Source organism: Chlamydomonas reinhardtii, chromosome 2 (genome assembly GCF_000002595.2).
Source record: "Chlamydomonas reinhardtii strain CC-503 cw92 mt+ chromosome 2, whole genome shotgun sequence".
Classification (NCBI taxonomy): domain Eukaryota; kingdom Viridiplantae; phylum Chlorophyta; class Chlorophyceae; order Chlamydomonadales; family Chlamydomonadaceae; genus Chlamydomonas; species Chlamydomonas reinhardtii.
The window spans coordinates 6358397-6380099 of record NC_057005.1 but is presented as its reverse complement, the minus strand read 5'-3'; the positions used below and the strand labels follow the sequence as shown (position 1 = coordinate 6380099).

The 21703-nt window shown below is 63.0% G+C and overlaps 1 protein-coding gene across 1 annotated transcript; it reads right to left on the bottom strand.

The window, feature by feature from the left end:
- Nucleotides 1-5: 5 nt before the first annotated feature.
- On the bottom strand, nucleotides 6-20842 carry CHLRE_02g115400v5 (uncharacterized protein). The gene is made up of 40 exons (XM_043059957.1): nucleotides 20038-20842; nucleotides 19801-19873; nucleotides 19399-19521; nucleotides 19173-19207; nucleotides 18865-19000; nucleotides 18565-18713; nucleotides 18182-18293; nucleotides 17832-18022; nucleotides 17629-17697; nucleotides 17278-17373; nucleotides 17062-17124; nucleotides 16675-16875; nucleotides 16233-16415; nucleotides 15814-16005; nucleotides 15581-15700; nucleotides 15155-15417; nucleotides 14779-14971; nucleotides 14562-14639; nucleotides 14209-14409; nucleotides 14021-14115; nucleotides 13548-13848; nucleotides 12652-13385; nucleotides 12357-12537; nucleotides 11692-12216; nucleotides 11201-11551; nucleotides 10818-11066; nucleotides 10038-10724; nucleotides 9701-9859; nucleotides 8803-9618; nucleotides 8468-8710; nucleotides 8165-8340; nucleotides 7148-8013; nucleotides 6824-6935; nucleotides 6653-6686; nucleotides 6031-6495; nucleotides 5566-5829; nucleotides 5159-5338; nucleotides 4954-5037; nucleotides 2142-4763; nucleotides 6-2006 (listed from the first exon to the last, which is right to left on the bottom strand). The coding sequence occupies exons 1-40, from the start codon at nucleotides 20122-20124 to the stop codon at nucleotides 1083-1085; spliced, it is 12633 nt and encodes a 4210-aa protein (XP_042927591.1). The 5' UTR covers nucleotides 20125-20842; the 3' UTR covers nucleotides 6-1082.
- Nucleotides 20843-21703: the final 861 nt, after the last annotated feature.

The window sequence follows — 21703 nt, the reverse complement described above, 5'->3', positions numbered from 1 at the left end:
AGGAGGCAGGTCACCAATTACAGATACCGCAGCCTTTTCATCTCAGTTGGCGGGACCCTCTGCCCCTCTCGTCCGGGCGCCGCGCCCCACCCGCACGGAGCGGCCACCATCCACCGAGCGACGGGGCCGCCTTCGCCCAATGCGTTTCGACCCGTTGGGGGCGGTGGCGGCATGGTGGCGGGGGGCTGTCGGGCTCGGGCCCCTCCCCTCGTCGACAGATAATATCGAACGGCTCCAACAGGAAGCCCACAACTGGTCGAGCCAACCACATCTGCTAATCAACTCCGCTCATGTTGTCTCCGTGCAGGAAACCCGCAAGCACACTCCCTGCGTGCGTGCATGCCGCTGAACGCCAGACGCTGAATGGCAATGACGCCGTCCTCCCCCCGAGCCTCCTATACCTGCAGCGCCGCAAGGTCTACCTGCTGCACCTTCCGGGCCCTGCCCAAGTTCGAGTCTGAGGCCAAGTGCTCCGAGGTCACCTTGTACAGCACGCGGTGGCAGCCGCCGCAGCGGCACTGCTTACGACACACACGTGTTTCTCACAACGGCGCGCGCCACCGGAGAACGCGTAGGGGGGGGGTTGGATTGGGTCCGGGGTTCTATCTGACACCGCGTGCATTGACTAAATGTAATCTCAGCCAGTATTTCAGGCCGACACATCAAGCCAACCAAGTGTATGATACCCGTCACTGCAACTCCCAGCTGCGTTGACAGTGCGTCAAAAACACCGTTCGGTGCAAAAATAAATGGCCGAGGGACTGCTTCGCGTATCGGATGCATCTGCGGGGGATTAGCCCCTGCTAATGCGCACGCCTTATTTCTCACAGCGCATGTGCGTGAGTTGCCGCAAGTGTGCGGCGGTTAATGGGCGAGTATAACTACACAGACATCATGCTATTGAACCGAAATGTTGCGTATAAATAATCGAACATGCAGTTTTTGCATTCGAATGCATCAAATGCGTATGAGGGTGCACTGCTGCAGACGTGCACTACTTGAATGCGGGTCAGCCACGGCCCACACAACAAGAAACATCGTCAGTATGCACATCCAGCGTTGACCCGCTGCAGTGTATCGATTTATGCGTCTGTATGAGCATCCGAAAATGCAGTTGGATCGTTTGCGCTGGCCTCGCCGGAGGCGTGACTTCCCAGCGGCGCCGCCTGTGCTTCTGTGCACGGCGGCGGAGCGGCGGTTGGGGCTTCAAGTTTGGGGCCGTCCCGGTTGCTGTCGCCACTGCTGCGGTTGCGGGTGCTGCTGCCACCGCTCGCCGCCAAGGCTGCGCATCCGCGTGGGCTAGTCCCGTCAACATGGGTCCGGCCGCTGTTGTTGTCAACGGTCACATCGCGACCCCCCGACTTGCCAGCGGCCTCCTGCTGCGCACCCGTGGCAACCTTGGCAGTTCCAGAAGTCAGGCTTCTGCCCGCAAGCACTGCTCTCAACTGCAGCAGGAACATGACTCTATGCGCCGGCCCCTCGACAGCCACCTGCTGCTGCAGACCCGTGGCTGTCGCCGTCGCCGCGGCCACCAGCGCCGCCGCCTCCGTCCACCTGGCCACCGCAGCCGACATGGCTGTCACATCGGCCGTCGCCGCCTGCAGATGCCCCACCAGCTCCCGCAGCTGCGCAATGAGCGACTCAATGCGAGATAAAGCCATAGCCATGTTCGCTCCCTGGCGCGGAGCGAGCTTCGGTGCTGCCATGGCGGGTCGCCAGCTCTGCATCTCCTCGACGTCCGGCTGCTCCACAGGCGGCGGCCGCGCTACCTCTGTACCGGCCGCAGCAGCGCCGGTTTGACTGGTGTCCAAGGCGGGGCTGGCACGTGGCAGTAGACGCGAGCGACTCTGGTGCTCGCGGGCCTCAGCCACGGGGCCAGCGCTGGAGGCAGCGCCACCAAGCTCGGCGTCGGGGCGCATCCAGCGGCGGCTGGGCAGCTGGGCAGCCGCGACAGCAGCGGCCTGCGGCTCATGCGCATCCACATCAAGCACCGCCGCCGAGCGAGGCTGAGGAACAGTAAGGAAGCAGGAATGGGAGAGTGCGGTTATGCTGCTATGTCAGGGCGTCACGCGGAGCCATGGCCTACGTCCCATTGGCAGTGGCACGAAACAAGGCAGACGTCACAGCCCCAGATGCCGTACCTCTTCCATGTCGTCGTCCTCCTCGACCTCCTCCATGGAAGCTGCGAGCCGCACTGCTGTCACAGCCCCAGACAACTCTGGCGCAGGCTCCGCCTGCATTTCATGGTGCTCCTGTTCAGGCGCACCACCCATGCTGAGAATGGCCGGCAGCGTGCGCACAGCCGCTCGACTGCGAGCAGAGCCAGGCACGGGTGCCGCCCTCCGGCCCATAATGCTGCTGTCTAAGCTGAGCGCATCAGCGCCCCGGCCTTCGACACGCTCGCTGCTGCCGTTGCCGTTGTCAACCACCATCACAGCAGCCAGGAACACGTCTGCGTCATCACCAGTGGCCACTACGGCAGTCACTGGTGTGAACGCGCCCGAAGGGGACGGCAGCGGCGCTGACACAGCCGCAGGCGCTACTGCCGGCGCAAAGAGTGGCCCTGGTCCAAAGAGACCTCCAGCCGCTGAGCCACGCGGGGTGCCGCCGCCGTTTCCACTACCGCGACCCAGGCGCGATGGTGCGTGTGCGGCGCCCCCCGGCCAGACCTTTTCTCTCGATTGCGATCGCTCAAATACTGCTGCGGAGTGTATGTGCTGTGAGGGCCAGGCGGCCAGGTGCGCGCGCGACTCGTCGGCGCCAAGCGCGTGCGTCTGCACATCAGGCTCGGCTTCAGCGTCGTGAATGCTGGGGGCCGTAAAGGCTCGAGACATGCTTCCCGCGCCAAGCGTTGACGTGAGCGTGCCGCGCATGGCCGAGGGCGGCCGGTCCGCGCCAGGCGCCCCTGCTGCAGCGCCGGCTCCGAGAGTGGACGTACGCTGCTTGCGAATGGCAGAGGGCGGTCGCTCTGCACCCAATGGCAGCGGCGAGGTTGCAGCTGCGGCGGCTGTGGCGGGACCAGGGCTCAACGGACCGCTGAGGTCGTGCTGGGCATAGCTGCTGCGCGGCGATGCAGGCCGGGAAGATGATAGCGATGGCGCTCGGGCTGCTAGGCGCACTGACCACGACGGCGTATGGTTCAGGGCTCCGCCCGCGCCATCCACTGCCAGTGATGTAGCCACCACCGCCGCAAGGTTCGGGTTGTCGCTGAGGCCCACCGCTCCGCCCGTGTCAGTGGCGTACGCGGCAGCAGCAACGTCGGCAGCGTCTCGCAGCACGCTGCTGGCAGGCACACCACCGTCGCCGGTGCTGCCGCGAATGCTCACATCGCGCGAGGCGGGGTAGCCAAGTCCCGGCAGCGACAGCGCGTGCGCCGCCTGCTCCTGCTCCGTGGCAGAACTGGCGGCATCCGGGAACATGCCGGGGGCCATGGCGGGCATGATGGGAAGCGTGACAGAACCAGCAGCCATCACGTGTCCGCGGGTGTCAGAGCCCGAACCAGAGCCTGTAAGGGAGCCGCTGGCGGAGTTGGCCATGCCCCCGGCTGCAGGCCCCGGGCCGTGCAAACTGCCTGGCGAGTAGCACTGTGGCGTTGACTGCGCAACTGATAAGACCGGAACGCCTTGCTTGAAACGAGGAGAAACAGCTGCACTGTACGATGCGACGGCTGATGATTGCTCGCCGTCCCAGGTGTCATGCGTGTTGGCAAAAGGCGTGAACTTGCCGTTGCTGAGGCCCCCAGCGCCAGTGTCGCCGCTGTCTGCCTGGGCCAGTGGCCGCAGCATCGCGGCATCAGTCGGCGGCTCGAGCCATCTGGCCGGCTGCGCGCCTTGGCCCGCCACAGCCGCCTCTGCCTGCCTCCGGTGCTTGCCCCATTTGAGCTTCTTGGGCACCCTGCTGACTGCCCACACCCCTACCCGCCTGACCAGATTGTCCAGCACGGCTTCTGCCAGCACCTCGGGATGCTGCGGCTGCTGCTGCTGCTCGTGACCGGCTAGTGTCGCATCGCTGACTGCAGCAGCGGCACCGGCACCTGCGGCCTCGGCCGACAACATTGTTGAGCCGGCGGCGCTGTCGCCGCTGCGAAGCCTTACATGCATCCCCGCCACCGTCACCACGGAGGTCAATGCACCGCCCCCGGCATTCCGGATGGCAATGCTGTCAATGGAGGCATCCATGGACCCCACGCTGCCACACTGACCAAGGTCGGGACTCCCAATACCCATACCCGCGAGTGTGGCGGCGCCCCCCGCCTTCCAGTAGGATGGCGAAGCCATGCCCGCGCTGCTGCTGGGCCGTGGGGATAAGGGCGGCAACGGCATCACCACCGACGGGCGCAGTGAAGCCCTGAGGCGGCCTTTCCCGCTGGGCCCCTGGTGCTGCTGGTGCTGCAGCTCCGCCCCCCATGTGGACGGGTCGGACAGTTTGGAGAGCCGTGCATCCGAGGGGTCCGGAGTTGATGAACCATGCGCTGCCGCCAGGCCTGCAGCCGACTTGCCTTCGGGCAATTGGTGCTTGGGCCGCTGCCCTAAAGGGCTGAGGTGCTGTGGCTGCAGCTGCCAAACCCGTCGTTGTCCACGGGCCTCGTCCAGCGCTTCCAGGGCTGCGGCCATGCCCTTGCCCTGGCTGTCCGACTGATGAGGGCCGCAGGCGGCCGCCCAGCGTGTCCACAGCCGCCGCATTCCGCCCCGCAGCTCCCGCATGCTCAAGTGGGATGAAACCTTCGCCAACAGGCTTTGGTGGGAATCCTTCGCCAGCGATGCCTGCATGGCACAGGAAAGAACCCAGTACGAGATGTCACTTCAGGACACGACGGCAGTATCAAGCAAACAGGAACCGATTGAGCGGCAGAGCCCATGAAAGCAGTTCGGTTGGCCCTCGGGTTCACTAATGTTGGGCCTTGCTTGGTCGGCTATGGGATCAGGGGCGAACGAACGGGGTCAACCTGCCTACCTTTACTCGCTCATACAGCCGCTTGTTCTTGGGCGCGGCGCGCACGAGGTGCTGCCACCACCACTTGATGAGGACGCCCAGGTCCTGCGCATGGAGGACAAGGAGCGGTGTTGAAGGCCTCACAGCCACACGGGACATACAGCTTGGGTGCGGCGACAATGCGCTTCCGCGCCGGCCCCTGTCAGCATGCACGCACGCAACGCACCTGCGGGATGCTGGGTTGCTTCCTGACCGCGAACTTGAGCCCGGGGAAGGGCCACAGCAGGATGGCCAGAATGAAGTTGAGCATCACAAAGCCGAAGAACAGCGGGCACAGGGCGTACAGCAGCGCGGCCAGGGCGCCCTGTGTGGTGTCGTACTGCCCGTTCCGGTCCTGGACCAGCCTCTGCGAGCATGTGCGGGCGGGAGGGGGGATATCAGGGTTATCGGCACTCATGCGAACGGTCTGTGTGAAACATGGAACTGCCAACTTTCAGACGCACAGCGGGAACACGCGCCATACCGATGGGCGGTGTGCGTGGGGTCAGACACAGGGTTGGGTTTCGGCCATTGCCAGCAAGCGGCAGGCAGGGTGCCCCATGCGCCCGCCCCTTCATTGTGCTGCACGCGCACCTTGAGCACGCCTCCGTCTTCCATGAACATCGCGTACTTGAGCAGCAGGTAGATGGCGTCGCCGTAGCTGGACACCTCCAGCTGCGAGTAGCCGAAGCCGATGCAGGCGGCCGCGGCGAACATGATGCACATCAACACCACCACGATCGCAAGGTAGAATAGGTCGGAGGCGACAGCCACGAGGGAGCCCAGGATGACGCCCAGTCGGGCTTGGAAGGAGATGTGGTGCACCCAGCGGATGATGATCATGCCCAGCGCAAAACTCTGCAGGCAGGCAGGCAGGCAGGCAGCCGACCACAGCAGCGCACGTCAGGGCAGCGACTTGAAAAAGTACAGCAGTGCTCGCTATGAAGATCCTGGCCCCAATCCATCCAAAGGGCCACACCCACACACGCAGCCACACGTAACCGCACGTATGCGCACACAACAGCCATGCCAGCGGCGCAAGGCAATCTTGCTTCCCACCTGCAGCAAACCGTACAGCACGATGTTGTCGTACATCGCATCCACGCGAGAAAACATGGCCCCTGCATCGGCCAGCTGAGAGGAGTCTGCGGGCAGCGTCCAACGACTGCCTGTGCCGTCGTTCCCCGTGAGGCCTGAGCCCCCAAGGACGCTGGTGGACGTGCTGAAGCGGAGGCCGCCTGATCCGGGACTGGTCACACTCGTGAGGCGAGAGGTACCGACTGCCGTTGCCAGCAGGCGCCGGGTGCTGTTATCCAGCAGCAGCTCACTAGCATTAGCCGCCGCTGCGGCTGGAGCTGCCGCCGTGGTGGAGTTGAGGGTGGCGTTCGCCGCCACATCCGCCACTGCTGCTGTGCTGGTGGTGTTGCTGCCGCGCCGCAGCAGGAAGTAGCGGGCGGGGGAGTAGGTGTCGCTGTCGTACACGTCGTAGCGGCCCTGGAACTTATTCTGAACGGACAACTGGACCTGCGCCACACGTGACGAAGTGCAGGACAATTGTTATCTGCATCACTGGTTGCAGGTCGGGACCCCACCCACGCTTTCACTCAAGAGCCGCTGAGAAGCCCCAACACACACACGTCGCCTTTCCCCTGAAAATGCAATTTATGTGCACTGAACCCACCGTGTACGTGAAATAGACGCCGATGGCTGCCCACCTGTGGCGTCCACAGAAGGCAGGTGCAAACAGACATGCAGAGCGTATAACATCTGTCTCAGTTCGTTTAATACCCCTACCTGATGGCAGAAGTGATACTCCATGCTACTCTTCGACCGTGTCTAAACACCCACTCACATGAAAGCGACCGTGGCCACCTCCAGCAGCACCCAGCCAGGGGTTAGGCGCGGCTGGTAGCGCAGGCGGCCGTAGCTGCGGTGCTGGGACCTCAGCTCGGACTTGTTGATGCCTAGCAGCGGGCATACGGTAAGGGCAATGATTTGAATGTGTTGATATGGGTGTAATGGGTCATGGGAGGCGCGCAGGTTTGCATTTTCGTGATACCGGTAGTGCATGTCCATAAAACGTGAGTGTGCGGAATCGAAAACCGTGCCGGGCATGACACGCTAGCAGCACCACAACCACAGCATTCGTGCCGTTCTGGAAGCCTCCTTCTCTTACCTGGCATCTTCACGAAGCCCTGCGCCTGATACCGCTTCTTCTCCATATCAGACTCGCTGTCGCTGCTACTACTGCTGCTGCTGCTGCTAATGCTACTGCCTGCCCTGTCCACCCCTCCAGCAGCGCTGTAACGCAGTGGGCTGGGTTCATTGGCAGCTTTAGCTGACAATTGCTGCCTGTGCCCGGTGCTGTCATTGGCATCCTCCGTCTGCGGCTGCTGCGCGTGCAGGGCCGCGTTATCGGAATGGTTTGCAGAGGGCAGCCACGATGCAATGCCTTTGGCAGGCCCGGTGACCGCAGCGGGCTGCGCTGGCTCAGCAACTGCCCCGGAGCGGCTCGTGAGCACCACCCCAGAGCTTGACACTGCAGCACGATCGGCCTTGGCAGTATACGATGCGACAAAAGGCCTTGGGCGGATGCCTGCCCCATCACCCGACCTGCTGCCGCCGCTGCGGTGCCTGCTCATGCTGGGGTTCGCTGCCGGAGTGGACCTGGTGCTAGGGTCCCGGCTACCTTCGGTGCGGCGCCGACGCGTGGCCGCGCGCCGCTTCCGCCTGCGATCCTGCTGCTTCTGCCGGTCCGCAATCTCCTTAACCTCCCGCTCTTCGCGCTGGTGCCTCAGCTGCTGCATGATGTCGAATCCCGCCATGGCTGTGTACCCCGCCGCCAGCAGCACCAGAAAGAAGTCGGGCAGGAAGTGCTCCACACGCGCCTGCATGATGGACTCGCCGTAACTGACCGCCGGCAGACCCAGCACGCGCACGCTGGCATCGATGACCCCGCTGTCAGACCAGCTGAGGTCCATGCGGAAGTAGCCGAACACGCGCGCGTCGGGGTTGTACGTCGTCAACTGGGCACGAACAGACCTGCAGCCGTGCAAGCGGTGAGCAAGCACAAGACACGATGGTCAGGGAGGTAAAGGAACGGCAGGCGCGTCAAGACGACACATGCCCCTGGATCGCAGGCGGCTGCTAAGTATTGCACCTGACCCCGCGGCCTGTGCCGCATGCGACTCACTTTGTGAGCGTAGTGGATAGGTATCTGCCATCTCTCAGGAACAACAGGGCCTGCTCTGCTCGCAGCGCCGACAGCCGCGTGTCAAGCAACACGGGGTAGCCGTCGGGGAAGCGGCGGCCCAGGGGTTGGTGGAAGAAGCCGTACGGCACACCGGCGGGGTTCAGCTCAACAGAACCCTGTGAGGAATCATACACATGGTCAGATACTGCCCGTGTTCCTTGCATATGCGACCAACCGAGAGGGGGGTCAGGGAATAAGCGAGATGAGGAACACCCAGCAGCTTCCCACACATGCCCCGCTCACATTGCTGGTGTTGTAGTAGGACGCCGGGTCCAGGCTAGGCTGGAACAGGGGCGACTGCTTGATGAACACAGGATCAACGCCAATGCCGCCCAGCTCGGATACCGATGCCAAAATGCGTTGCGTCCCGTTGCCGCCCGCGCAGCCCGAGGTGCCGCGGCCGCCGTACAGCTGTGGCTGGCATGAGCCGGCAGTCGCCAGCTCCCCAAGCAGGCTTGCATCCACATCGGAGGCAGTGTATCGCACCTGCACGAGAGCAATGCATGCCGAACACGCACCGCTGTCAGAACACGATGCAATGGGACGACTGATGCTACAAAGGACGGCATAGGACGTACTTGATGCAGAAGAAGCCCCGCCAAGACGCGGTTGTTGAGGCCGGCAAATCGTGGCCGGCCCAAGTTGCGGACATCGTACAAGCTGTAGTCAAACGTGTTGTCCTCCGGAAGGCTGTAGCCAGCAAACACCGCCCCGCTGCTGCTGCTGTCACCGCGCCCGTTGGACGCGCCACCACTGCCTGTCAGTATCGACCGCTCAGTCACGCGTGGCGAGTCCTGCTGTTGCCTCGCATTGCCACCATTGCCGACGCCCCCCTCCGGTGCAGGGCACCAGGCCCGACGCGCGGCGCCAATGGTGCGGGCACGGAGGCGCTGAAGCCATCCCGCTAGGAGGCCCGCCCACGTGGGCTCTAACGCCGACACGTCGCCGTTGGAGGCAGGCCCTACATTGTCATGCCGCTCGGACGGGATCAGCCAACACACGCCCGACCCCACAAGCGTCCGGCTGGTGCTGGGGCCTAGGGAGCGCCGCGCCCGCCACGCTGGTGGCGCGTGCTGCCGCAGCTGTTGCAGCGCCTCCTCAAGCTGCTGGTCTTGCAGCACAGCTGATAGACGTCGCCGCGTGCTATTGCCCTGTACCACCGCTGTGGCGTTTGACCGACGCGTTGCGTTGGTCATAAAATAGAAGGGCACCGCCTCTGCGCGGCCGTACACACACTCCACGTACGCCGCCGTCTCGTTAGAGACCAGCCCAGCTGCAGCCGTGCCGTTGCCGCTACCGTCACTCCCGCCAGTCAGAAGGCCCCAGCCATCAAGAACCCGTGCCGTGGTGACCTCTGCACGCTGAGTATTGATCTCCGCCTCGTTCAGCGCCGTCTGCACCAGGACAAAGGGAAATTGTGTCAGTGAACACACGACCAGCCATGACCCTCATCCCAAGCTATGGCAACCTGCGCACCTGCAGTATGTCAATGGCCCCCAGTAGCACTGCTGCGTTGTCGGCCTGAAGCGCCAGCGTGCGATCCAGCAGTTGCGACACGGTGGCGGCGCGCGACTCCTCGGAGGCGGCGGCGCTGCTGGCGGCCGAGAATTGGTCCAGAGCAGAAGCCTTGACGGACTGAGGAGGCGGAGGGGGCGGGGCAGGGGAGGGTTCATGCGTCATGCACGGGGTACATCAACATAGTACTGCACACAGGCAGGTATGCGCATACGGTACGTGCCTGCAATGGCGGCATGAGTTGCAGCCCAACACCCACACAGCTGAACCATGCATGCCGCCCTTAATGTGTGCCCACCTCCGCCAGCCGTGCCTCGGCCGTGTCTATGCCGTCGGCTGCAGTGCCCATGGAGCTCTGTACGGCGCTGACGGCGGCGTCCATGTTGAGCAAGTCGTTGATGGCACCGGTCAACACCCCTAGCGCCACGTCCACGGCATTGATGGATGGTGTGGAGCAGCTGGTGCTGAGGGAGCTGAAAGACGCCAGGCCCGCCGCCGCAGAGGCGTTGCTGCTGCTCGCGGCAGATAGGGCCGCAGGCGCTGTGCAGCCAACTGCTGACGTGGACTGAAGCAGTCGCCGCACGCGCGGATCTACGCCCTCTTCCTGTTCTCCCTTGTCTGCTCCCTCGCGGCCGGTGCTATCCCCGTCGTGTGCGGGCTCGCCTGCAGCTGCTTGCAGCAGCCGCATTGCTAGGCCCAAGTCCTGCCGTGCGCGGAACAGCCGCTGTTGTGGCTCTGCCGTATGGCCATGCGCTGCTGCAGGCACCCACACGAGGCCCTGAGGTGGAGCCGTATCAGTCAACTGCACGGCACCTGCGCCCTCCCCGTAATCCTCGGGGCCTGTCCTTTGCCCGCTACCGGTCCAGGCCATTGCGAGGTGAGCAGGCGACAGCGCCGCAAGACCACGCCTGCGGCTGCTGCTGCTGCTACCGCTGGTGCTTCCGTCCACGGGAGTCGAAAAGCCCAGCGTGAGGTTTGCACGCACCTGGAACACGGGGTGTGATGTGCAGGGTTACTGATCTCTCACCGACTCAGCACGGTCATGTTCCATAACAACACCCAAACTGCCCGGTCTCACCAGCACGACGAAGGCAGGCGCAGGGGCCGTGACGCTGACCACCTCGGGCGCTGACACCGTGACCAGGCTCAGCACCCGCATGTCCGCAGAGCTCACGCCCAGTGATTGCAGTCGTGGCAGCAGGGCCGCCTCACGGAAGGTAGCGTTGGACTGCAGCGCCGCGGCGTAGGCCTGCGCCGCGGCCGAGTCGTTGGACGCCGCCGCGCTTCCACCCGGGTACAGACCGAACTCCAGGACCGAGTTGGAAACCTGCGCCAGGGCCCAAACGAGGGTAGTTGAGTCATTGCGGATGCGCATCGTGGATGCGCATTGAGGTCCCTACATGCCTCATCGGTACACTCACGTTCCCTTCATCCATCCCACTACGCTGCCCGTTCACTCGCCTGCTCCAGAGTAACGTTGAGCCGGTGCATGATGGGGTCACCCAGTGCGCCCCTGACGGAGTAGGTGATGCGGTAGCGGCCTGGCACGCAGTAGCCCATGCTCAGGCCCACCACACTGCAGCCGCTGCTACAGCCGGTGCTGTTGCTGCTACTGCTATTGTTGCACAGCATCTCCACAAGCGTTGTGATGTCGCCGGTGATGTCGCCGTCATTGGCGTAGCTGGCGTCAAAGGCTACTGCCGCGCAGGTGGGTGCGGCTGAGGCAATACCCTCCACATAGGCGGCGCAAGGGGCCAGGCTGAAACCCGCGGGTTGGCGGTACGCCAGTCGGATGGCTTGGTCCGCCTCCGCCTGGGGATTTGGGACAGAAAGGCAGCAGCACACGCGGGCGTGTTGGCGCCAGAAGACCCATGGCACCCCAGAAGGCCCATGAACCCAACCGGCCCTAAGCTCGTCCCTGCCCTCTGAACGTGCCCCGCTGAGCCCCGCACCTGGGTCAGGTTGGCGGAATGCAGGGCCGGTAACAGGTACAGGTGCGCGCGTGTCTCGTTGACTGACAGCGCCGCCACTGACGCCTGGAGCGCCGCGTGGTCCTCGCAACTCTTGTCCAGGCACTCAAAGGACTGGCTCCCGTCCGACGCGTAGGAACCCTCAACAATGCAGTAGTACTTGCCCTCGGTGCAGGGTGACACCACCGTCACAACGCGCTCTGCAGCCACGCTAGCACCTGCTGAGTCATACACTACCAATTGCAGGCGGTAGGTGGTGCCTATCGCTCCAGTCATGGTATCTACGCCGCAATCCACGGGCTGCTTGCGGTCGGGCCAGTGCGCGCGGCACTGTGTCGACACGCAACTGGCACTGCTGCTGGTGCTGGGAGGGCACAGCGCTATCTGTGAGCTGAGGTTTCCGTCCTCGAGGTCCGTCGCGTTCCCCAGCGGTTCACAGGGCAGTGCGGTCGTGGGGCTCTGGCCCGCTGCGCACAGCTTGTAGGTGATGCCACGCGGAACCGACACCTGCACGCATGCAGGATGGAGGCATGGTAGAACATTTCAGCACGGGAAGATACGGAACAATGGCGGCATGGGGCGTACATGGGGTGGCATGGGGAATGGGACCGAGTGCTATCAAAGCAGCGACCAGCCTTGCTCCTCACCGAAAGGCCTAGCTCAGGAGTAACAGTCAGCTCCAGGGACGGGGCCTGATTGGCCCTGGTGGCAGCCGCAGCTGTGCCGTTGCCAACTGGCTCGCTGGGACACACGCCGTCCACGGAGCACTGCTGTGTGCCCGCGCACAGCAGCTCACCGGGGTCACACCCGGGCTCCACCACGACGTACCTGCACGGCGGCCACCAGTACCAGGCATCAGGCCTTTACCTGGGCAAAGGGAGGAACTGACATGCCAAACATTCAAGCCTGGTCACAACACCTAGCAGGTGCCCGTCCTCTCACCTGACCAGAACCACCTCCCCAAGCGGCAGCGACGGCCACTCCAGGTGGTAAGTGATGTTGTAGGTGTCCGGACGTGTGGCGTTGATGCCGCAGTACCGCAGACCCGCCAGCCGGAATGGGAGGGCTGTAGCGCCCGCGGGCACACCCCACTTGCACGCCACCACCTGGCTATTCAGGTCGCCAGGCGCAGAAAGAGACGCTCGGAAGCCAGGCTCACACGCGCTGCCGCCGCTGCTGCCCTCCCGACATGGCTCCACCACGGCACCCTTGGGCACCGTGATGACAGCGCTTGAGCCCAGCAGGTCAAAGCGCGGCGCGCCCTCTGAGGTCGTGTTAGCGGCGGTCCGCGTGGTGTTGCTGCTTCCGGCACTGCTGCCGCCGGATGCAGCGTCCGCCGCGCCCTGGGCCAGTGCGTTGCCCACGCCGCACACGCCGCTGGTGCTGCAGGTGAGGTCCGGGAAGGCGCTACTGCCGCCGTCGCTGTCCGGGCACGCCACCTCCGGCTGCCGACACACCACGTACACCAGTCGTACAGATGCAGCTGCGCGATTGCCCGCACCGTCCGCCACATTGTACGTGATGGTGAAGGGCGCGCCGCCGCCAGTGGCATTGCCCGTCGGGACGGCGGCGCTGACTGCGGCGACAACGGCGCCGGTGGGGTCCCTGATGCTGGTGACCACATCCGCAGTCAGGTCCAGGACCGTGGGCAGGCCGGTGCCGCCGGGCGCAGGGACCTGCGAGGTGGCGGTTGCAGAACACGTGCAATGCGGCTATGGCTGCTATACGCAATCCCTCACAAACGCACAGCATGTAAGATGGTGCGCGTGCACTGAGGCAGGCGCTTGCTTCGCCGGCAAACAGCCGTGCGCATTGTCAATTGCACCCTGTCTACACACCTGATCCACAGCCGTCACGCCCGGGTCCACAAAGCTGCTGCCCACGTAGACGGTGTGTTGCACGCCAGAAATGCCAGACGGCGTCGTGAAAGCAACTCCATCCTCGCCAACGCTCAGCAAGAGCGAGGGCGGCGTGACGTCTGCCACAGTGCCGCCCCGTGATGACCCGGTGCCGCCACTGCCGCTGCCACTGCCGTCTTGGTGATTGTCGTTGACAGAGCCATCACCGCTACCCGTCGCTGCACCGCCGCTTACTATGCCGCACACCTTGAACACGGAGCAGGCGCGTGTGGTTGGACACCTGGAGGGGCGGACAGTAGTGGGGTCGCATCCATCCACGTATGTGCGTGTGCTCACGTTGTAGGGGTTCTTTGGCATCCGTTCCCACAAACTGAATATGGTTGACCTCATGTGGCGATTGGAGTCAGGCACAAGTCCGCCAGGGCCAATCGCCGTACATAAACGGCCCTCACCTGAACTCTCCCACGTCTGCGCAGCTGTCCACCACAGCCACCTGCCGCTGCTGCTGCGCACTATTGCCCGCCTTGTCAGTAGCCGTGTAAGTCACCTGCGCGAGGTGCAAACACGGTCAGCTCGTCCGTCCCACGCTGGGCACGGCATGCTAGGGAACAACTGCTGCTGCTGCACGCCGCCCACGCACCATCACGGGCTCTCCAGGCGGCGTCACCACTGAGGTGTTGAGCGTGTTATTGGATGCAAGCACCGCCACACCGCCGCCAGATGATGCGATGGAGATGCGGACCCGTACAACGCCATCCACATCGTCGTACGCTATGGCACCGTACTCGATGTACGGATCGTACCGCTCGACCATCAGCTCAGCCAGGCCCACAAGTGTGATCTGCGTGAAAACACCGATTAACATGTGCGGGGGTTGCCGGTTGCATGCGTCGCTCATTGGAGTTGCGTCGGATGATGCCCACTCATCACAAGCTGCAGTAATTTCGCAGCCCCAAAGTGTCAATAATGCACGCACACAACCAATCAACTCACACTCGGCGCAGTTGTGTCCTTGACTGCACCAGAACCACCATCGGAGCCGAGTAGCCAGCTGGCGTTGAGGTCAGGCACCTACGATCAGCCCATTGCGCATTTGACGTGCGCAAGAAGAAATCCCCTTCACAAACGAAACCCAAGCAACCGCGCTGGCACTCCCCGCACCCACAACCGCAGCCCCCTTCATCCGGTGTGGCGTGATGCCTCTCCTTACCACGATGGAGTCCATGGGCACCGGCGGCATGGGTGGCGGTGGTGGTGGACGGGCCGGCGGAGCGGGAGGTGGGGCCGGCGAGGGAGGGCTGGGCGGAGGCGGGCTCGGCGGTGGGGAGGGAGCTGGAGGCGGGCTCGGAGGGCTAGGTTGGGAAGGGGGCGCCGGGGAAGGCGGGGCCGGCGAGGGCGTGGGGCTTGGGAGAAAGGGAGATGGGGATGGGGGTGATGGCGGACGGGGGCGAGGAAAGGGTTGGAGAGAAGGCGGTGGAGAGTTGGGAGGCTCTGGACTGGGGGGTGGCGATGGTGGCGCAGGGTTAGTTGGTTCAGGACGCGGTGGTGCAGGGCTTGGTGATGGGCTGGGGGGCGCCGGAGTGGGCGAGACTGGCGACGGAGGCGGTTGAGGCGCCAGGTCTGGTGGCACAGGCGAAGGGGGTTGTGGGTTTGGCGGCAGAGGTCTGGGTGGAAACGGGGGCGGCAGTGGGCTGGGCGGCGGTGCGAGTGAGGCCAGGGGTAAGCGATTGCGGTAATAGTCGGCCAGTTGGTTGAGGGTGGACTGTGGGAGCGCATGGGTGTACACATACACGCCCGCGAAGATGGCGTTGGAGTAGGCGCTGGCCGTGGCGCAGTCCCAACCCAGAGTCTGCGTGGGCGGAGAGGGACAGCCGGATGGTCATAGCACCAGGGGACAGACGGGGCGGGCAAAGGACAGCGGTACAGCTGCGGAGACTTAAGCTTAGGGGCCACGTGCACGGCACAAACTATGGCAAGCTCTGGGGCGGTGCACAGACAGCACGACGACTTACCAGGTCGGTCGATAGGACGGACAGTGGCCCCACCGACACGCTGGAGTTGGTAGTCTCCCAGCAGATGGACTGAGAACAGCGCAAGTACTGGAAGTCACCGGCGGCTGTGCGCTGCAACACCTGTGACGCACGAACAGACGCAAAGTTTCGGGTGGGTGAAAGCCGGGGCCTTACATGTCAGCCACAAAACCTGGTGCAGCTGCCGCTGAGCTGCTCGGCTGCAGTGCGCTCACCTCCATGGACCAGACATCTGCACTCAGCGTCTTTGCAAATAACTGCAGCTCCTCAGCGGTGTTGGCTGGATTGGTGATGCTGACGCCGTCCGTACGCCACACCAGCTGGCTGACGTTGGTTGTGGGCGAGCGGCCCATGCTGAACAGCACACCCGCGGGTGACCCGGTCGGGCGCTTGAGCACCAGAACAACCTGCCAGCGTTGGCGCGCGTGGCCGGTGGGACAGCGGCGGAGTCAGCCGTGCTTGGCCCCGAAATGGCACGGCATGCGTCTATGCAGCGTGGCACCACCCACCTATACGCTTGATTGCATAACATGCGCAGCGCAAGGGTAAGGTCATAGCCATGGGTAAGCTGCACCTGCTCTGGCCTTGCGCTTCTACGTCTAGCCCGCCCAACCCAGAAACTACAGCACCGTACCGCAAAGGGCGCCGTTGCGCTCGTGTTCCAGGTCGATATGTTGGCGCCGCCCGTGATGCCCATGCCGCACGTGCCATTAAAGCTGATGCCCAACGGCACGCCGTCCGAGGATAGGTGCCAGTCGCAGCCACCCGCGCCGCCGCTGCCGCTGGTGATGTTGAGCGCGAGCGAGGCGGTCGAGGACTGCACGTGGAATGTAGCATACGGCACGCGTTAGGCAGTGTGTCAGAGGCCAGCGCTAGCATGTATACTCACGATGTACACTCTTATACCAACCAAATCTTAGGTGCCAAATGCTGGCACGAGCCTCCTTGATCGCCTAGCATACTTCTTCCTTGATGGGCATATGAGACCCATGCACGGGACTCATGTCACCAAGCGCATTCCTGGCCTCGAGCAATCGTACCCCGCAGCCGCATCCGGCTCCGGCCCGCGCCCACACCTGGTTGGTGTAGCCCAGCCATCGAGAGAGGCTGTCGTCGGGGCCCTCCGACTCCACCAGCACTGTGGCGTCCATCCGCAGGGTCTCTGGCCACGCGGTAGGCACGAGGGTGGTGGGGTAGTACGAGTCCACGCCCACGCCGTACACCTGCACCTCCGTGAGCATGAGCGCGGTGGAGGAGTCGGCCGCGGGTCCCAGGTTCTGCAGGAGTGCAGGGGTGGCGTGCGCGAAGGAGCAATCGTGGGTTGCACGCTGGTATAGTTGGGAAGGGCATGCGGCAGCAAGTTTGGGGCCTCGTGGGGTATGACGAGCTTGGGCTAAGGCCAGTGCGACGCAACACAATGGGCAACTCATGCTGACCGACCCCCGGCTGCCGTTCTTGCTTGCCTGGATTGTGAGGTAGCGGCCAACGATGTTTGCTGCCCTGGGCGTTAACTTGTAGCCCATCGCCTGTTCGTGTGGCCGGGAGCAGGTAATGGCCGTGATACGTCAGCACGGATGACAGCAATGGCACGCGCACGTTTACTGCAGCGGTGAGCTGACACCACAGGGGCAAATACCAGCAGGTGCATTCTCACGTTAATATGCACCGAGATCTCGCACCTGAACGCCCTCCAATGTGCTGCTGGAGTACAGTCGATTGCACTTAATAAACTGGGTAACCGAGGAGCTCGAGACCGGCTGGAACCCAAACCGGATCTGCGCATGTCACGTGCGGCGTGGCGGTATGGAGTGTGAGGGCGGCGTTGGTATCACCACTCCCCGCTCTAGCAGACCCATTTACGGATACCGTACCACGAATGAGACGAAGTAGAGCACAGCAAGTGGGGAAGCTATGATGCGGCTGACAGCAAGCGCTCCGTGGCTGTTCACCAATGATGTCATGCGCGCATCCATGAATGTCTTCCACAAGGACACCAGTGGATGGAAAGGCGTTCAGCACTTGCCACCCACCTCAGGGTTGATGAGACCATGGCAGCAGTCCAGGCGGGTGTACGCCCACACCTCGGTCAGGGTGAAGGCCTGGAAAGGGTTTCCGCAACCTCGTGTTTAGCACCTTGCAAGCGCCCGGTAACTTGGATGCTCATCACCCCTACTCGTACACAATCCGCACGAGCCGCCAGACCGGCACCCTGTCCCTGCTCCTGCCTCCGCACCTGCAATAGGTCAATCATCACCCAGGGCTGAGCGTCTGACGTGTTATGTGTGTACACGCCCTGAGCGCTGTCCAGGATGCCATCTGTGGCGTAGGGATTGGCGCTGCAGCCGCCAGTTGACGTGCACCAGGAGGAATCTACTGTCGCGAGGCTGCTGGACGCATACGCACTTCGCCGCCGTGCAATGTTGGCTGCATGGTAAGTAATACACGGCAAAAGATATGCGGTTGCCGAGCCGTAAGTACGTGGGCCGTGACAAAAGTGGCACTCGTATGCCAGTACCGTACTTTCGAGGCAACCGGCAATGCAATCATCATACGCTTGCAGAGCCTGTCCTCACCAGCACTCACCTGCTGGCAGGTCAGTCATCAGGTACACGCCATAGCCGCTGGTGCTGTAGCTTCGCGCCTGCAGGTACGTAAGGTTCGCGACTGTGCGGACCTCGCCTAGGCTTGTGAATGCCTGGGCGGATGTCGAAAGAGCGGGAGGCATAGATTGTCACAGCGAACTAAGCAATGCGTAATGCATAATGCTTTGAGTTTTTAGGTTTGAGAGGTGATAAAGCGCATACGTGGAATGGACAGGTGGCCACGATCGGGCCGCCATTGGGATTAGGAGTGCCCGGTGCATTGCGTGTTGCACTGGCTCCTTGACAGCTTGGTGCACTTCGACCAACGCAGGGTTGGTTGGCGAGGAAGTATGCGGGAGCGCCAAGCAGCCCGACCGCGCGCACCTGGCAGTCGGAGTGAGACAAGCACTCATATGCCAAGGTGGTGAAGTTGGTGGTGCCCGCGGATGTCAGGTTGTAGGTCGTGGCGTAGCTGGGATCGATGTCCAAGCCCGCATGGAAGCAAAAGTTGTACATCGGATCTGGGTTGACGTCTGTGGGGATGCAGCAATGATACGTGAGAACGGAACGGCGGCAGGATAGCAGAGGCACAAAGGCTGGCGAGCCTTGTAGAGTGCGTGGTAACGTGAAACAATCACCCCGCGCCGCACCGCACCAGGAATACTGCACAGCCTACCGACCCACCTGTCGATAAGTAGTACAAGCTGACGTAGTTGGTGCCGCCGCAGTTGCCGCCCCCGCCCCCCGCACAGGTTGCGGTGCAATTGTTTAGGCCGTCGCCGCCCGAGTATGCGCGATACATGTCCGTCGTCACGACACACTGCAGGTGGGGCAAACGAGGCGCTTGGTGCGAGTGTATCAAGATTGCGTTGGCATACATGTACCGTTCGTAAAGGGCGAGGCAAAGGTGGGAGGCGCCTTGCCGCCTTCCCTGCTCATGTAACAACCCGCGTTCACTTTCACGCCCTGCATCACTTTGTGCGCGCGCTCACCGTCGTGCCGTTGATAATGCCGTAGTAGAACCACGCTGCGTGCGCGCACGGAGGGCACGAAGCCCGTGAAGGGTGATGTTACAATTCCATTATGCCCAGGGCATGCTCTGCCGCCGATCCCATCCCGTACCAGCTGAGCCAGCGCCCGCTGCCACCCGCCCGTCCAAGCTAAGGGCGCGGGCCGGCCTCGCCCAGCCAGCAATCGGACATCAGCAGTAGCACTCACCGTTGGCTTGGGCGAGCGCCGCGCAGCTAGCCACCGTCACAGAGGACGTGGACAGGGTGTACGGCATCGTAGGTGTGCCACTCGCGTTGAAAGCCGTGTAACAACCCAGGTAGTAGTCCGTCACTGTGGGGGGCAGCCGAGTTAAGCGCTGACGGCAACTGCGACCAAGGTGGGTGTGAGGTGTGAAGAGGGCGGCGAGCGAGCTGCTTGACCTGACGCACGCAGTGAAGGTTTGCTTTGCCCCGCACGAAGCTTGTCAGGCACACAGATGGCCACCACCCGGGCTCATGCAACCCGATACAGCATGCACCACATGCACTCCAGCGAAGAACAGGCCTGCGGCCGCCGTTGCAATCACATAGGTGTACGGTACGGGAAACAAAAGCGCATGCGCCGACCCACGTTTGCGCTTGACGTACACATCCTTGGTACCGGAAGCCACCACGGAAGTGGCTGACGACTTGAGGTATCCATCCTGTTGCCACATGCGGCATGTTGAAGCACGGGGTCACTGGCCCGTCACTCTGCCACCCTCGGATCGGGAATGTTTCCAGGGCCCCAAGCCCCCGAATCTGCCGCATTCTGGCACTATCAGAGTACAGTGCGCAACTGCTGCCAGTCTTTCCTCCAAGTGCTCACCGTCACAAAGCTGCAGTAGTTTTCAAGACGCAGCAGGGTGTTTAGGGAGGAGAGCGAGGCGTGTGAAAGGGGCGTCTTAAGGGCCATGTTAGATACGGGAATGACGGGACCCCTAACCCTTGTTTTCAATACAAGCGGGCGCACCTCTCGCAACTGTTGGTCACTAGGCATTGCACCGCCGCGTCCACGAGCTCAGCGTCTGTGAGCGCCCTAGGGCATCCAGCACCTGAGCATGTACGTTCAGAAAATGCATCACGGGGTGTGAGGTGCGAGGCCATATAGCGTGTTGACCAGGTCCTGGCGACGACGCGACCGGATGTCAACTCACCATAACACCTTATGTCATTTCCTGGCAAGTCCCCGCCGGGGCGTCGACAGAACTGGTCCATAGGACCCGCGTGCACGGACGCTGCAACATGAAGTTTGTGGCATTACGTGACCAATGTTAGCGACAAAACCTTTTTTGTTATAATCAGCAAGCGCGGCGGGTCAAACGGCACACATTGTAACGGCACGCACCGAGCGCGCTGAGCCAGAGCAGTAACAGCCCCGAGCACGTGTGACGCATCTTGCGAAAACCTCTTGCTCCTACGGTGCCACTGCTTGCGCCTGCGACCTCCCCTGTGACCTCCCCGTTGACGACTTGCAGCGTATCGGCGCTTCCATAGCCCTAAACAACAGCGCTGTGTTGCACAGAGGCCAGTAGACACGGATAATGCGACACATCTGATGTCTGCTACAACTACGGAAAGTTCTCTGGCGCGGTCAAGCTTCCAGTGCCGTGTGGTTTTGGTCAACACTGCTTATTGTCATAATGCCAACATACAGATTTACAATGATAATATTAAGCAGTCACGGTCGGCCAAACTTCATGGCAAAATTCATGGTGTGCACTTCTTTCCGTGTCAATGGGAGTTCCCGTGTCTGCAAAACCCACGGCTGCTTCGCAAACGCGGTGGTGCCTTGGGTGGTGCTATGGAACACCGTCACCGCCCGCCACGCCCCTCCCCTGTATCCCACTTCTGCCCCCACCCCTCCAGGCCCTCTGAGTACATGTAGTGCAGTCATCAGCATGTCACGCTATGGCAAGACAGCTCGCACACGGGCGCGCGCTGGGGGGGGGGGCGCCCAGCCCAGGGGTGCGTGCAAGGCTACACGCCGCGCCCGGAGCTGGCAGGGGCTGTCGCGGCTGACCGCGCACGCTGTCATGGCGCAGATGCACAACATAGAGAGTGTGCAGGGGCACCCTGGAGAGTGTGCATCCCGCTTGCGGGTGCAGCCAGAGCATTCACGCGTCCGCATGCACGCATTTGCATCACACGGCACCAACGCATGCGCAGGTCGCAGGTCATTCTACAGCTATACTGGTTCTGACGTTTATCTGGGGCCTTCGGTGGTTTCGGAAACATCATCGGTACACGCCACTCGCCACCCCAGCCAGCCCCAGCCGCCCTCGCCCCTGCCGCGCTCCACCTGCCTCCCACTCAGCTGCCAGCACGGTTCCTCCACCCGGCCGGCCCCGCTGCACCGTGCGTGGGCCGGTTCCTGGACGGGTGTGGGGAACCGCACCGCGGTCCGCGCCCGTCCATCCTGGTTGTGCGAGGCGAGCCGTCCTTCCGTTCCATGGACCCATGCAGCGGCGCCCACTACTCACCACGCCTGACCG

What these genes read in the sequence shown, in the direction of transcription:
- CHLRE_02g115400v5 (XM_043059957.1), bottom strand. Translation starts at nt 20,124, where the DNA reads ATGGCCCTTAAGACGCCCCTTTCACACGCCTCGCTCTCCTCCCTAAAC. An exon ending in GCGTGACGGCTGTGGATCAG is followed by an intron (nt 13,386 to 13,547) that starts GTGTGTAGACAG and finishes GCCACCTCGCAG; the next exon opens with GTCCCTGCGCCCGGCGGCAC. An exon ending in AAGACGGAGGCGTGCTCAAG is followed by an intron (nt 5,339 to 5,565) that starts GTGCGCGTGCAG and finishes ACATGCTCGCAG; the next exon opens with AGGCTGGTCCAGGACCGGAA.